Source organism: Oncorhynchus mykiss, chromosome 8 (assembly GCF_057628025.1).
Source record: "Oncorhynchus mykiss isolate SJ-2025 chromosome 8, ASM5762802v1, whole genome shotgun sequence".
NCBI lineage: Eukaryota > Metazoa > Chordata > Actinopteri > Salmoniformes > Salmonidae > Oncorhynchus > Oncorhynchus mykiss.
The window spans coordinates 72,097,026-72,114,117 of NC_143029.1; the positions used below are offsets into that span (position 1 = coordinate 72,097,026).

A 17,092-nucleotide genomic window follows, 5' to 3' on the forward strand; every position below is an offset into this window, starting at 1 on the left:
ACTTTCACATCATCATCTGCTCATTTATCACTCCAGTGTTAATCTGCTAAATTGTAATTCTTCGCTACTGTGGCCTATTTATTGCCTACCTCCTCATGCCTTTTGCACACACTGTATATAGACTATTTTCTTCTACTGAGTCATTGACTTGTTTATTGTGTTAGTGGCTTGTTTATTCCATGTGTAAACTATGTGTTGTTGTCTGTGTCACACTGCTTTGCTTTATCTTGGCCAGGTCGCAGTTGTAAATGAGAACCTGTTCTCAGCTGGCCTACCTGGTTAAATAAAGGTGAAATAAAAATTTAAAAAATAAAAATTGTTGATGCTAAGAATGGAATGTATACATTCTTATATAACGTTCTGATTGTTAGTAACGTTTTTTATGGAAAGTTAACGTTCTCAGAATAATTTGAGAACATGAATTTAAATAGAACCATTGAACTTTTAGGAAAGGTTCTGTTAAAGTAATGAAATATCAAGAAACTTAAGTTAATTTCAAACAAATCAAATTTATGTCACATGCTCGTAAACACAAAAATATAATAACAAATATAAAAAGTGACAGGGGGAACAAAGTCGTATGGCTTTGTGTGTGCGCGTGTCGTCAATATGTGTGTGCATGTTATATATATATATGTTGGTGCATGTAGTGTGTGTGTGTGTGTGTGTGTGTGTGTGTGTGTGTGTGTGTGTGTGTGTGTGTGTGTGTGTGTGTGTGTGTGTGTGTGCCAGTCTAAGTATGTGTGAGTGTGTGGGTAGAGTCGGTGCAAGAGTTATTTAAAAAAAAGAAGGGGTCTATACAGGTAGTCTGGGTAGCCATTTGATTGGCTATTTAGCAGTCATATGGCTTGGGGGGTAGAAGCTTTCCAGGGTCCTGTTGGTTCCAGACTTGGTGGACTGGTACCGCTTGCCGTGCGGTAGCAGAGAGAAGAGTCTATGGCTTGGGTGGCTGGAGTCTGACCATTTTTTCTTACTTCCTCTGACACCGCCTGGTATAGAGGTCCTAGATGGCAGGGAGCTCAGCCCCAGCGATGTACTAGGCCATAATCACCACCCTCTTGCAGTCGTGTGCCTTGCCAGTTGCCGTACCAAGCGGTGATGCAGCCAGTCAAGATGCTCCCAAATGGTGCAGCTGTAGAACGTTTGGAGGTTCTGAGGGCCCATGCCAAACCTTTTCAGCCTCCCGAGGGGAAGGGGCTCTGTTGTGCCCTGTTCTAAACTGTTTGTGTGTGTGGACCATATCAATTCCTTAGTGATGTGGACACAGGAGGAACTTGAAGCTCTCGACCCGCTCCACTACAGCCCCATCGATGTGGATGGGGGCGGGCTCGCCCCTCCGTTTCCTGTGGTCCATGATCAGCTCCTGTGTCTTACTGATGTTAAGGGAGAGGTTGTTGTCCTGGCACCACACTGCCACGTATCTGAACTCCTACGCCTTTCGTCGTCGGTAATCAGTCCTGCCATGTGCTGAGAATGTTCCAAAGCCAAGCAACTATTCTGCACCCTTCTCAGAAAGTTGTGGGATGGTTGTATGCAAAATACCCAGAGGACAACCACGCTCTCACCAAGCTCTAAGAAACATGAGGCTCTCATAACGTTATGTGCTAGCTGGAAACAGTTATCCATTACAAAAAAAAGCTGAAAGAATTGCACACCGTTTAGTGATAAATATTTGAGAAGGTCAAATGCAAAGTTGTGCAAGTTGGACAGATCTCTCACAGAATCACAGCTGAAGCAGAAAGCCTAGCTGTCCCTCAAAAGCCGAAAAGGAGAGCTTTCAGTGTGACAGCCAAAGTAGAAATTAGGTTGTTATCAGACCTGCCATAAAACTTCCCTGCAGTGAACCAGTAACCTTGTAGGAAATCCATGTGTAGTTATAATTACGTACAGATAAGAAACGCATACGTAAAATGCTAAGAGTTTATTAACCAGCCACTCGCTGCCTATTACTGCCTGCTTATAAGTATGTGATTAGCATTGAAATATTGGACAATTACGTCCAACTTATGTACGGCCGGTAGGCTAATCAATTTTTTTCTCCCATTACGTCTCCCTTGAATCATCTATTCTACAATAGCAGCCGGCAGATCATCTTCATCATCATCATCATCATCGTCATCACCATCACAATGACATTACAGGAGGTTTTTGGGGATGCAGACAAGACAGTGGCGTCTGATATGTGAGCTACAGTCATCCACTCCCCTCCGTCAGAAAATATTAATTATGAAAAATGTCATTATCCCCCGCCCAGGGCTATTACCCTGTCCTACTCTGAGGGGAGAAATAGTGATGACAGGGAAAGGGTGTGAAAACCCCTACAGACCTTTCCTTGCAATTAATCTGTAAGCTAGCTTGCTACCGTTTTATGTTTTTTTCCTCCAATGACACCAGAAATGATGAAACCAAAGAAGTTCATTTATAGACATGACTCGTGTGTTAACACTAATTTCTCTCCTTTGAAACAGTGATTATTTTCACGTATCATATTTTTCTGTTAATCATCATATTTGTGTGGTTTTTGTTTATGACCAATTGGCTGATGGGTTCTTTTAAATTCTTCAAATACTTAGTAAACCGATAGTGGCATCCATGGTCACGGACAAATCCCCACCATCATTTTTGTATTTATCTCCATTGTTTCAGCCAGCATGCGTCAGACAATCACGACCGTTGTCCAGGAGTTTCCCTGCATTGTCATAATCGGTGGTTTAAAGTTTGTATCCGTACCTTTTTTGACACGCTGATCATATCGAAAAAAAAAAAATACTTCTGCATTTCCTGCTGTGTAAACACATAGGCTCATGGTAACTCCTGATAAAGTTGGGCAGCGATATTCAGAGCTTAAATAGCCAAACTGATTAGTCACAGGTATCAGGACTAATAAAGCCAATGCAATAGCCTGTTTTACAAATGGTGGGCCTACCACATGGATGGGCATTCATAAAATTCCATTGTGGGCCGACATGGTAGACTACACCCCAGTAAGCGTGAGCCAACGTCTTTTTTTGTCCTGGCAGACCGGACATATTTTTGGGGTGTTGTAAAAACGGTAGGCTTACCACATAGATGGCGATTCATAAAATAAAAGTTCAGGCAACACTGTAGGCTACACCTCTGTAAGCACGGGCTGATGCTTTTTTTTTTTGGTGCAGTCCGGACCGGCCTTGATTTCCACATCCACGGACATTGGATTTTGGTCCGGACCAAATCTGAAACAATCAGACGTCTATGTTTGATTTAGATTTTGTCCGGTCTGGACCGGCCTGATTTTGGACAAATACAGATATTTATAAATGACGTCTTTCCAACTTTCATTCAAACCAAATACAAGCCTGATTTCAACATCTGGAAAAAAACCAATTTTCAACTTTAATTCAGAACCGAAAATGAACCCGATTTCAACGTCTGGGAAAATTTCCTTTTCAACGTCTTGGAAAAAAATGTATTTTAAACCTACAGAAAATGCTTATTTTCACCTTTCATTCAGAACCTAAATTGAACATAACTTAAACACCAGAAAAATACGTCTTTTCAATGTCATTTTGCTTACTGGGACTATTCTAGTTCTGTGGAGGCAGCATTTTTTTTGTCTCACCTAGGGTGGCAGAACGGGAAGAACCGGCCCTGTGCGTGCGTAATGGGAGCGCACTTGTGCGCGGCTGTATAAGTAATACTTTTTGCCGCCTGTTGGCCTGCAGAACTACTGTTATGAAAATGTCTATTCATTAATGGAAAGTATACCTGCTTTGAGGATAAGCCAGGAATGTTTAAGATGTTTATTTAGACGGAATATGCAAATGTGGGTACAATGAAGGTGTCTATTACATGATTTAAAATGCCATATTTGGGTAAAGAGCTCCATTGTTAATGGTATGGTCCATAGTGAGGGGCTATAGGTATAAAGGTACCTGTTCAACCTGTGAGCTGGTGTAGTGTTCTAGCTCTAGTATGTAAGCTGTGTGGGGAGGCCGTCCATAGCCTGGTATACCCCAACCTGCTACAGTATAGATGGTTTGACAGGGTAGGCCTGATTTCATTTAGATTCCAACCAGTATTTTGAGTCTGTTCATTTTGTAAATACCTTTGGAGATTATGTAAATAGTAATTGAATTTTGTCATTCAACTGGAACCACCTTTCAATGTTAATAAACTGGACACTATTGTGCACCTGATCCTGCTGCCTCCTGCTACTTACTGCCCTTAAGGCTGCTCCAACAACCGGTCCGTACGACATGGGGTCCTTAAATATACACCGCCGGGCTGGGGCCGGCACAACAGCAGAGTTAAAGTGATGAAAGCAGCCTAGTGACTGTACTGTAGCTAAATGCCCTGGGAGAGTGTTACTAATATAAATGGTATTATAAGGGGGAAGGGGTATTGCTCAGGGCGTTGGGCTGGGCCGTGTCAATGTTGGAAAAAAGAAGCCAAATGTGGCTCTTTGGGTCCTTTTGAGATGGACCGGCTGGCTGGCTGGCTGATTGTGCAGCTGCAGTGGTACTGGTGCAGGAATGCATAGACCATATGGTCTAGGGTTGCTACTAATGACCCCCTGTCCAGTTTTTAAAGTCTAGAGTTTCACAACAATACCCCCTAAAAACCATATGATTATTGAAAGACAGGGAGGTGTGGGTAAACTGACTGTTTTTTTGTCCACAAGTTGAGTATGTGACAAAAACGCTAGTTTATTAGGGTTACCACCCAAACCAAAACCACTTGTTTTCATTTGCAAGTTGTGGATCCAGAATTACTAGACTGGACTCTAGAATATAGTGCCACCACACATCCATAACTAACTCCAGGTTTTATTTGTGTAACGAGACCTCTCTGTTCTATAACCTTTGAAATACAATATTCTAGGCCTTGGGTGAGGTAACAGTTGACTCTTACCTTTGTGATATGATCTTGTAGGCATCGGGGAGGTAGCAGTTGATGTTCTCCATCTGGAACGGGTCGGCGTCGCAGATCTTGTTGTCCGTGCGGCCGTAGTTGGCCGTCTCGATCATGATGACATCAGCACCGGGGCAGCGGAGATCAATGGCGTAGCCCTCGCAAGAGAGCTCTCTTCTGACCAGGCCAAATGGCAGAGCGGCACGACTGAATCCTGGGAGGGAGGAAGGATGGGAGGGATGGAGGGAGCGAGAGAAAGAAATATTAGGACATTAGTACAAAAAATATAATTACCAATTTCTCTACGGTCTCGTTTTCTGGCAAAGATATCACATCAAAGTCGTAGGATATCTGAAGTTATATAGTCATCGTATAAAAGTCAATGTAACAACCCAGGGAACAAATTCAAATACACCTAAACACAAAACTATAAATACACTAAATTCCTCTCTCACTTCCTCCTCCAGGACCATAGTTCAACTAAGTTTGAATGGTTTGTTTCGACAATGGGGCACAAGCTCCCTCATTAGATTTTTGGTTTATGTGTTCTGTTTTTCTATCAGTAAAGCAACAGGCAAAAAAAGAGCCTGAATCCACCAGCAGTAACATGGAGTGTAATTTAATCAATTTTACAGTGCCAACGATCGAAGAGGGGACTGTTTGGAGTCCACAGAGGAGAAAGAATCTATACATGGAGCTCAGCAAATGTGAACACCAGCCAAGTAGTGGTGCTTTGGGGAAAATGTACTATTTAGCTAAATGGTTGCACCCCCATCAACAAATTATATTGAAAGGGATTTTCACCCTTGCTTTTTTACCTAAAAACAATAAAACCTCAAGCCAAAATACCTTGAAAGTACAAATAGATATATTTAGAAAAAGAAAAGTGAAAATCAAAAAAGAAAAGGTCATCAACAATGAAATCTAGGGATGCACAATATATCGGTAAGCATATCGGAATCAGCCGATATTAGCTAAACATGCCAGCATCGGCCTGATGTCTAGTTTAACGCCAAAAACTGGTGTCAAAGCTGACGTGCATACCTATATAACGTAGGTAGATGACGTAATGACGGCACTAAAAAATATTGCGCTACACGTGCAACACAGCATTCCTAACCGAAGTACAATGTCTGCTGTGTGAATCGAGCAGTCATTTGAAAGAGTAAGAACATTTCAGCGAGACAACTCAAAGGTGAAATCCATTAACCCCAAGATAATAGAATTCATTGCTCTTGACAATCAACCGCTCTCTGTCGTGGATGATGTTGGCTTTCGCCGACTGGTCGAGCCCCGGTACACACTACCGGAGTTACACAGTAATGTTGAAACTCACATCCATGAGCAACTTGCTATGAGCGTCACTGCTATTAGCTTCACGACTGACATTTGGACCAGCGATGACAGCCCCATGACGATTATGAGTCTGACGCACAGTGGGTCCACGAGGATTTCCTACTGAGGAAAGCTGAATTACATGCTCAAGAATGTGCTTGTTCTCATACCGCTGCTACCATTTCAATGGCATTAGAGAACATGTTTGAAACTTGTAAACACGAACACTCCTAGCTCCATTCAAACTACTGACCGGAGAAATAAACTCAACTGTGTCTGCAGCAGACGTGACACCCTCTGTCCTGTCATTGAAACGCCTGCTCAACAAAAATGCCAACACAGAACGGCGGGTTAACTTGGAAAAGTACTTTACCAGAGGCTGTGAACAAGCGATTCGGTGGCACTCTCTCTGAGCCTCTACTGTGTTGCGTCAATGCTCGATACTAGGTACAAGGACCACTACTTCGATGCAGACAAGAGACAGGGTTAACGTGAAATGTTACATACACAGCTGGACAAGATGGAAACGGACACAGTGACAGTGGGCACCGAGGAAGAGAGGCCACGGACAGACAGAGCTGAAACTTCACCGCTTGACATGTATGATGAAATCCTGGATGAGACTGGACAATGAAACAGCACAGCAAGTGAAAGAAATAGGTTTTGATTATGTTTTACTGGTAATGGGGAAAAAAAGTTGAAGTCAGAACTTTACATACACTTAGGTTGGAGTGATTAAAACTTGTTTTTCAACCACTCCACTAATTTCTTGTTAACAAACTATAGTTTTGGCAAGTCAGTTAGGACATCTACTTTGTGCATGACACAAGTCATTTGTACAACAATTGTTTACATGCAGATTATTTCACTAATAATTCCCTGTGTCACAATTCCAGTGGGTCAGAAGTTTACAAACACTAAGTTGACTGTGCCTTTAAACAGCTTGGAAAATTCCAGAAAATGTCATTGCTTTAGAAGCTTCTAATAGGCTAATTGACATCATTTGAGTCAATTGGAGGTGTACATGTGGATGTATTTCAAGGCCTACCTTCAAACTCAGTGCCTCTTTGCTTTGACATCATGGGAATATCAAAGGAAAATCAGCCAAGACCTCAGAAAAAAATTGCAGGCCTCCACAAGTCTGGTTCATCCTTGGGAGCAATTTCCAAATGCCTGAAGGTACCATGTTCATCGGTACAAACAATAGTAAGCAAGTATAAACACCATGGGACCACGCAGCCGCCATACCGCTCAGGAAGGAGACGCGTTCTATCTCCAAGCGATGAACGTACTTTGGTGCGAAAAGTGAAAATCAATCCCAGAACAACAGCAAAGGACCTTGTGAAGATGCTGGAGGAAACAGGTACAATAGTATCTATATCCACAGTAAAACGGGTCCTATATCGACATAACCTGAAAGGCCGCTCAGCAAGGAAGAAGTGCTCCAAAACCACCATAAAAAGGCCAGACTACGGTTTGCAACTGCACATGGGGACAAAGATCGTACTTTTTTGAAGAAATGTCCTCTGGTCTGATGAAACAAAAATAGAAATGTTTGGCCATAATGACCATTGTGAAGCACGGAGGTGGCAGCATCAAGTTGTGGGGGTGCTTTGCTGCAGGAGGGCCTGGTGCACTTCACAAAATTAATGGCATCATGAAGAAGGAAAATTGAATATATTGATATATTGAAGCAACATCTCAAGACATCAGTTAAAGCTTGGCCGCAAATGGGTCTTCCAAATGGACAATGACCCCAAGCAAACTTCCAAAGTTGTGGCAAAATAGCTTACGGACAACAAAGTCAAGGTATTGGTGTGGGTATCACAAAGCCCTGACCTCAAAATGTGTGGGCAGAACTGAAAAAGCGAGCAAGGAGGCCTACAAACCTGACTCAGTTACACCAGCTCTGTCAGGAGGAATGGGCCAAAATTCACCCAACTTATTTTGGCAAGCTTGTGGAAGGCTACCCAAAACATTTGACCCAACTTAAACAATTTAAAAGGCAATACTACCAAATACTAATTGAGTGTATGTAAACTTCTGACCCACTGGGAATGTGAATAAATAAATAAATAAATAAAAGCTGAAATAAATCCTTCTCTCTACTATTATTCTGACATTTCACATTCTTAAAATAAAGTGGTGATCCCAACTGACCTAAGACAAGGAATTTTTACTAGGATTAAACGTCAGTAATTGTGAAAAACTGAGTTTAAATGTATTTGGCTAACGTGTATGTAAACTTCCGACTTCAACTGTACGTAAATGCCAACAAAATTATTTTTTGATCTGTGGGTGTGTTTCAACTATTTAACTGCACTAGAATGCTTACAAAGGCTGCTAAGATTTGAAATATCGGTATCGTTTTATTTTTTTGGCAAAGAAAATATCGGATACCAGGCAAAAATCTCATATCGGTGCATCCCTAATGAAATCCATTAATTATGTATTCAAACGTTGAAGTATATACTGTCACAGGTTGCAGTTTATTTGGAGGCAATCACAAAGAAAAGTCCTCAAGGTCCAGAAATGCATCTGGTGTTCCACTAAAGAACTAAGTTTGAGGCAGTAGCACTGCGTGAACTGTCAATAATCACTGTTGTCCATGGCAACAGTGTGCCTCCCCAAGTGGCCAGCTGCCATTTGTGTTTTCTGCCACTGCTCTACTCTCCTAATTAGTCTCTCCATTCAGCATGTTACCTTCTCAGCACTCACATTGGCTCCTTGGCATTGTCATGTAATAACACAAACCACCCCAGGTTCGCTTGCACACGCCTGCTAATTGCACCGACACACACACACACACACACACACACACACACTTTTGACACCCAGGGCCTGACGCAATTAGCAATTGTTTGAACGAATGGCTCAAAGTTGAAGTGATTTTGGCTTGAAATTCTAACTACCCTGAGACACCGACCTTGGCTCAAACTTCTGTCTGTCTGCTTGTCATAATCTAGCCTGTAGTGGTGCCTTGCCTTGTTTTATTATAATGATATTCTGTGTCGGTCCACAAATGTCACAGACAAACGCTGACGAGTGTCGAGCAAGGTTTGAATACAAACTTGGATATAAAGCACCTGTAAGCCACGAGGTGAGAAACTCTGAGGACTTGGATGCACCAACCAGCTCTCAATAAGAAAATACCTTATGTATTAACCACTTTACAAAATAATGCTATGGATTTTCATACAAGACTACTTCAGAGAGATATACACACACACACACACACACACACGTTCAACATTTTGGGGTAACTTAGAAAGTGTAGACATTGCTAATGTTGTAAATGACTATTATAGCTGGAAAGGGCTGATTTTTCATGGAATCTCTACATAGGCGTGCAGAGGCCCACAATCAGCAACCATCACTCCCAATGGCACGTTGTTTTATCTAATCCAATTTGATCATTTTAAAAGGCTAATTGATCATTAGAAAACCCTTTTGCAATTATGTTAGATCACAGTTGAAAACTGTGGAGCTGATTAAAGAAGCAATAAAACTGGCCTTCTTTAGACTAGTTGAGTATCTGGAGCATCAGCATTTGTTTGATTACAGGCTCAAAATGGCCAGAAACAAAGACCTTCCTTCTGAAACTCGTCAGTCTATTCTTGTTCTGAGAAATGAAGGCTATTCCATGCGAGAAATTGAAAAGAAACTGAAGATCTCGTACTACGCTGTGTACTACTCCTTTCACAGAACAGCGCAAACGGGCTCTAACCAGAATAGAAAGAGTGGGAAGCCCCGGTGAACAACTGAGCAAGAGGAAAAGTACGTTAGTGTCTAGTTTGAGAAACAGACGACTCACAAGTCCTCAACTGGCAGCTTCATTAAATAGTACCCGCAAAACTCCAGTCTCAACGTCAACAGTGAAGAGGCGACCCCCGGGATGCTGGCCTTCTAGGCAGAGTTGCAAAGAAAAAGCCATGGGGTATTGTTTGTAGATCGATGAAGAAAGCTTTTCATTTCCTCAATTTTAGATATTCAGAATCACAGTAACAAACTGTGGAAAAAGTCAAGGGGTCTGAGTACTTTACAAATGCACTGTATATCAGTGCCTTCAAAAAGTCTTGTTACCCCTGGACTTATTCAACATTTTGTTGTGTTACAGCCGGAATTCAAAATTAATTATATACAGTACCAGTCAAAAGTTTGGACACACCAACTCATTCAAGGATTTTCTTTATTTTTTACTATTTTCTACATTGTAAAATAATAGTGAAGAAATCAAAACTATGAAATAACACATATGGAATCATATACTAACCAAAAAATGGTTAAATCAAATATATTTTATATTTGAGATTCTTCCAAGAAGCCACCCTTTGCCTGGATGACAACTTCGCACACTCTTGGCATTCTCTCAACCAGCTTCATGAGGTAGTCACCTGGAATGCATTTCAATTAACAGGTGTGCAGTGTTAAAAGCTCATTTGTGGAATTTCTTTCCTTCTTAATGTGTTTGAGCCAATCAGTTGTGTTGTGACCAGGCAGGGGTGGAAGATGGTATTTTACCAATAAGGCTAAGTACATATTATGGCAAGAACAGCCCAAATAAGCAAAGATAATCGATAGTCCATTACTTTAAGACATGAAGGTCAGTCAATTTGGAAAATTTCAATTACTTTGAAAGTTTCAAGTCAAGTGCTATGATGAAACAGGCTCTCTGAGTACCATCACAGGAAACAAATACCCAGTGTTACCTCTGCTGCAGAGGACAAGTTCATTAGAGTAACCAGTCTCAGAAATTGTAGCAAAAATAAATGCTTCGCAAGAGTTCAAGTAACAGACACACCTCAACATCAACTGTTCAGGAGACTAAGAATCAGGCCTTCATGGTCCAATTGATGCAAAGAAACCACTACTAAAGGACACCAATAATAAGAAGAGACTTGTTTGGGCCAAGAAACACGAGCAATGCCATTAGACTGGTGGAAATCTGTCCTTTGGTCTGATGAGTCCAAATTTGAGATTTATGGTTCCAACCACTGTGTCTTTGTGAGACGCAGAGTAGGTGAACGGATGATCTCCACATGTGTGGTTCCCACTGTGAAGCATGGAGGAGGAGGTGTGATGGTGGTTTGCTGGTGACACTGTCAGTGATGTATTTATAATTCAAGGCACACTTAACCAGCATGGCTACCACAGCATTCTGTCATCCCAGCTGGTTTGCACTTAGTGGGACTCTCATTTGTTTTTCTACAGGACAATGACCCAACATATCTTCAGGCTGTGTACGGGCTATTTGACCAAGAAGGAGAGTGATGAAGTGCTGCATCAGATGACTTGGCCCCAATTGAGATGATTTGGGATGAGTTGAACCGCAGAGTGAAGGAAACGCAGCCAACAAGGGCTCAGCATATGTGGGAACAACTTCAAGACCGTTGGAAAAGCATTCCAGGGAAGCTGGTTGAGAGAATGCCAAGAGTGTGCAAAGCTGTCATCAAGGCAAAGGGTGGCTACTTTGAAGAAACTCAAATATAAAATATATTTTGATTTGTTTAACACTTTTTTGGTTACTACATGATTCCATGTGTGTTATATCCTCGTTTTGATGTCTTCACAATTTTTCTACAACGTACAAAATAGTAAGAAATAAATAAAAACCCTTAAGTAGGTGTGTCCAAACTTTTGACTGGTACTGTACGTGCCATTGAGGGTTGTATGTTCATTCCATCTAGTCCAACTAACTGCAACAACCACTGTAATTATCCATATACCCTTTATTTCATGAGAAACCTGTCCAGAATAGGGAATGATGAAACACAGACCGTGCGGCTTCAACTTTACCGCAAAGACTAATGAACAGGTTCCGCGGCCATTCCTCATGGAGGGAGTGACAGCTTTATCACACTGGCTACAGAAAGCAGACATAAATAATGCATTTCATGGGGTTTTAGAGTTTCTCAATGGAGAAACCCTCCTTTGAGCAGACTGTAGCTATCCCCTTCACTGTATTTCCCCTCCCTTCCCTTCTGTCCACCAGCTTGCTATAGGCTATCTATCCGCGCACTATATGGTCTGATCACACACAGCTGCTATCAATTGAGGCCTAGCAATTGATTAAGCCTGGGGCTTACTTGCCTCCTCCTCCTCCTCCTCCTCCTCCTCCCCCCCCCCGGTACTGTATAGATAAATCTGGTCATAGGGCAACAATATATCAATTAAGGGAGAGTATCTTCACTGTCAGGCAGCCCACAAGTACAAATTGTGGTGTCTCCTGGCTCTCTTCACTCTTCAGATAGCATGGATCTCATTAATGACCATCTTACTTCCTGGTAATTGGACACGTATCATGACAAATCTTTCCCAAAACGTAATATTTTGAGAAAATAATGTTGTTTTCCTAAAGGGGGAAATAATGGAATAAAAACATTATTTGCTTCTGTTTGAAAACTGCACATCATGTTCCCTCAATCATCATTAGATCCAAGCGTTCGCAATACAATTAAGTGAACAGTATGGGAACAGTTGTACTTTACAACGTAGCCATTTTTAGGAACATCACTATTATTAAAAGTACAAATGAGGCAGAGAGGTTTACACAGGGGGAGGGAAAAAAATGGTGTGCATGATGGGTTGGGGAAGTGTGAAAGGCTTTTTATCTCATAGCTCCATGTAGCTTTGTTTGACTGCTCTGCTACAACTTTGCAGTGGTAGGAAAATAACTGCCACAGGACACAAGCACGTTGGGCAGCCAGCTGCAGTTCACAACAGTTCAGAAGACGGGAGGGAAAATCGATAGCACATTCTCTGTGTGTAAAAAAGAACGAAGCAAGTCTACCTCCCTCTTTATTGGTCCTTCAGACTAACATTAAATCCTCCTACGGCTGCATCCAACAGGCCAGTAAATCCAGTCAATAATATATTTTATACAACGGGTGGGTCTAATCCTGGATGCTGACTGGTTAAAACCGCATTCCAGCCAGTGTCTATTCCACAAGTACCACTGGCTAAATCTACGATGTTAAAATGCCAATTTACTGTTCCATCTCACTGCTAAATCCACTGTCACATCAACCCAGCCAGGTAATTTATAAACTATTTATAAACTTGATCTCCACTATAAAAAGCATATAGACATTATTTCACATTTATTTTAGACTAGCATTTGATTTTCAACAGCGGAAATTTGTATAAACCTTGCTGTCTGTCTCTGACTTTTGTAAAACTGCTTCAATGTTGAAATCCTGCTGTCCCATAGTATTGTCTCCCCAATTTCAAGGTATCCAATTGGTAGTTACAGTCTTGTCTACTTGCTGCGACTCCCATACGGACTCGGGAGAGGCAAAGGTCGAGAGCCGTGCGTCCAAGCAGCTCAACCAAGCAGCACTGCTTCTTGACACAATGCCCACTTAACCCGGAAGCCAGCCGCATTAATGTGTCGGAGGAAACACCGTACACCTGGCGACCGTGTCAGCATGCACTGCGCCCGGCCCGCCACAGGAGTCGCTAGTGCGTGATGGGAAAAGGACATCCCTGCCGGCCAAACCCGATAGAACGAACAACCAGCCGGCTTGGGTAGCAACTTTAGACTTGTGTCGGGACTATATCTCGTGGAAGGATGAAACAGTGTGAATAAATTCATAAAATATATTTTTTTGTGAAAATATGTCAATCATTATTTGAATATGTTGGTAACATATTGTATAGATTTGCAGTGGTTGCCATGGAGATTCCATTGGGCATTCTATATTTAAGCGATAATGGCCTAGAAGCCGGTGTTTGGAGGACATATTGCCACGGTTTACCGGCCCTCGACGAACAACACCCATGCCATTATACACTCCAAACACCGGCTTCTCTGGCATTATCACTTAAATATAGAATGCTCAAACGAATCACCATGGCAACCATTGTGCAAGTCTACTCTGTCCCATAATTGACCGTGATCCCTTACTCCTGGCCCTGTTGACACAACGCCTTATCAAGCATTCTGGTCAGTAACTGACTGACTGACTTGGGGGGGGGGGGGGGGGGGTAGGCTTTTCAGATTCCTCCCCCTGACCAGCCAACGGTAAGCCTGCTATTGAGCTTCTGAGCACTGAGCAGCCAGGCGGGGCCAATACTGGCTCACAATGTGTTGCATTCTGAGAGTGTGGAGTCCCTCTTCTCTTCGGTCCGCACCCTATTACTCAATGGCAACAATCCCTTCCATAATACAGATTTTGTTTTCTATCAACACCCTTGAAATTGTAAGTGGCACTGAGGCTCAGATGGGTGGTGCAGAATACAGGCCCAGTCTGTGGCGCGCTGCCATCGTCTTCATGCTTTTAAAACCCAGAGAATAAAAGACAGAGAGAAAAAATCTACAGAATTGGGGTTTTGGCCAACTGGGGGGCAGTTTAGAGCAGCAGACATGACACACAGTACACAGTCATGTTTAGCCCCTTATCCTAACCCCTTAATTTCTTAGCATTGTTTTGTCCTTTAAAAGGCCTATCCAATACAACCTTAGAACCTCTGATGTTAAGTCCCCTACTTAGAGGACTAAGCGATTCTGGACTTGTTACGGCTGACATTTTAGTTTACAAAGCGTTGTGAACTTCGCAGGATCCAGTGCCTTAATGCCGACTTATGCTTGATACGGCAATGCGGTCTGGAGGTTCCGTATGGAAAGTGTGATGCAATGCAGAGCCTCCGGAGGCTTGTAGAGGCCAAATCAACATATGTACGGTAATACCGTGTGCCTCCCAAACTCTAACAATGCGGAGGGCTCCATATACAGTTGAAGTCAGAAGTTTACATACACCTTAGCCAAATAGATTTAAACTCAGTTTCACAATTCCTGACATTTAATCCTAGTAAAAAATCAGTTTTAGGTCAGTTAGGAGCAACACTTTATTTTAAGAATATGAAATGTCAGAATAATAGTAGAGAGAACGATTTAACTTTAATTTCTTTCATCATATTCCCAGTGGGTCAGAAGTTTACATACACTCAATTAGTATTTGGCAGTATTGCCTTTAACTTGGGTCAAACGTTTTAGGTAGCCTTCCACGCTAAGTTGGGTGAATTTTGGCCCATTCTTCCTGACAGAGCTGGTGTAACTGAGTTTGTAGGCCTCCTTGCTCGCATAAGCTTTTTCAGTTCTGCCCACAAATGTTTTATGGGAATGAGGTCAGAGCTTTGTAATGGCCACTCCAATACCTTGACTTTGTTGTCCTTAAGCCATTTTGCCACAACTTTGGAAGTATGCTTGGGGTCATTGTCCATTTGGAAGACTCATTTGCGACCAAGCTTTAACTGATGTCTTGAGATGTTGCTTCAATATATCCACATAATTTTCCTCCTCATGATGCCATATATTTTGTGAAGTGCACCAGTCCCTCCTGTAGCAAAGCACCCCCACAACACGACGCTGCCACCCCCGTGCTTCACGTTTGGGATGGTGTCCTTCGGCTTGCAAGCCTCCCTCTTTTTCCTCCAAACATAACGATGGTCATTATGGCCAAACAGTTCTATTTTTGTTACATCAGACCAGAGGACATTTCTCCAAAAAGTATGATCTTTGTCCCCACTTCCTTGATAACTTCCTTCACAACTGCTTTGCGAAGTGCAAGGAGCATGAATGCTCTGACTTCTGCAGAGGCTGCATCGCCGTATATACTGTACGGCCAACGGAGACGCCGCATTGACCATCAAATCATTTTGTTTATAGTGCCAGTAAGCCCCATCTGTCTGCTTCCCGCTACCACTGTCAGCGGAGCTGACTTGAAGTGTCAGGTTGCATACTCAACATTTGCATAGAGAGTGACACGTCACATTTTCTGGCCTATCCAGACAAAGAATCTAATTGCTCTCCCTCTGAGCAACAGAGCCCAGAAACGGCATATTAAAGGGGCCAGTCCAGCGATTTCAGCAATCATGGTCTGATCTCACTGTGATATTCTCTGCCAAAATTAGTGCTCTCAACATGAAAACACAAAATTCTAAAATCAATTTGTGCATAAAGCTAAAGTTATAACGAGTCTAAAGACATTTGAATGGTGTCTCTGCGTCGCTCAGAGGCGGCTTGGCAGGAGGCTCTTGGCAGGAGGCTCTGTCGTCAGTTATATAAAATGGGGCCAAATTTGTTCTGTCACTAAATATGAGCATATTTATTTTACAGTTATAAGGTGAAATCTTACAGTAAGTAATTTATCATTTGATTGTTACTATATTTATAAAGCTTTTCATTTTAAGCCCTATTCTTCATTTTAAGCCCTATTCTTCATTTTAAGCTCTATTCTTGTACTTTTGTTGAATAGGATTTGTATAATATTTGTACTACTTCAGAAAGTATTCATATGCATTGATTTATTCCACATTGTCTTGTTACAGCCTGAATTCAACATTGATTATAGATTTTTTTCTCACCCATCTACACAAAATGAAAACATGTTTTTAGAAATATTAGCAAATTTATTGAAAATGAAATATATAATTGACATAAGTATTCACACCCCTGAGTGCATACTTTTTAGAAGCACCTTTGGCAGCGATTATAGCGGTGAGCCTTTTTCGGTACGTCTAAGAGCTTTGCACACATGGATTGTACAGTATTTGCATATTATTTTTGTAATTCTTCAAGCTCTGTCAAGTTGTTTGTTGATCATTGCTAAACAGCCATTTTCAAGTCTTGACATTTTCAAACTGATTTTAGTCATAACTAACTAGGCCACTGAGGAACATTCAATGTCATCTTGGTAAGCAACTCCAGTGTATATGACCTTGTTATTGTCCTGCTGGAAGGTGAACTCGTCTCCAAGTGTCCTCTAGGATTTTGCCTGTGCTTAGCTCTATTCCGTTTCTTTTAATCCTAAAAAAAACTCCATAGTACTTGCCGATGACAAGCATACCCATATCATGATGCAGCCAC

General features: G+C 41.9%; 1 protein-coding gene across 8 annotated transcripts in view; it reads right to left on the bottom strand.

Moving 5' to 3' along the window:
- LOC110530452 (adhesion G protein-coupled receptor L2) overlaps nt 1–17,092 on the bottom strand; it is a 149,572-nt gene that overhangs the window by 84,972 nt on the left and 47,508 nt on the right. For all 8 annotated transcript variants that reach the window (XR_016482582.1, XM_036986080.2, XM_036986075.2 and 5 more), the window contains exon 3: nt 4,891–5,104. Coding sequence is in view for 7 of the 8 variants with exons in the window: in XM_036986080.2 (XP_036841975.2) it covers nt 4,891–5,104 (214 nt within the window). In the remaining variant the exon portion in view is untranslated. The remainder of the gene's footprint in view (nt 1–4,890; nt 5,105–17,092) is intronic.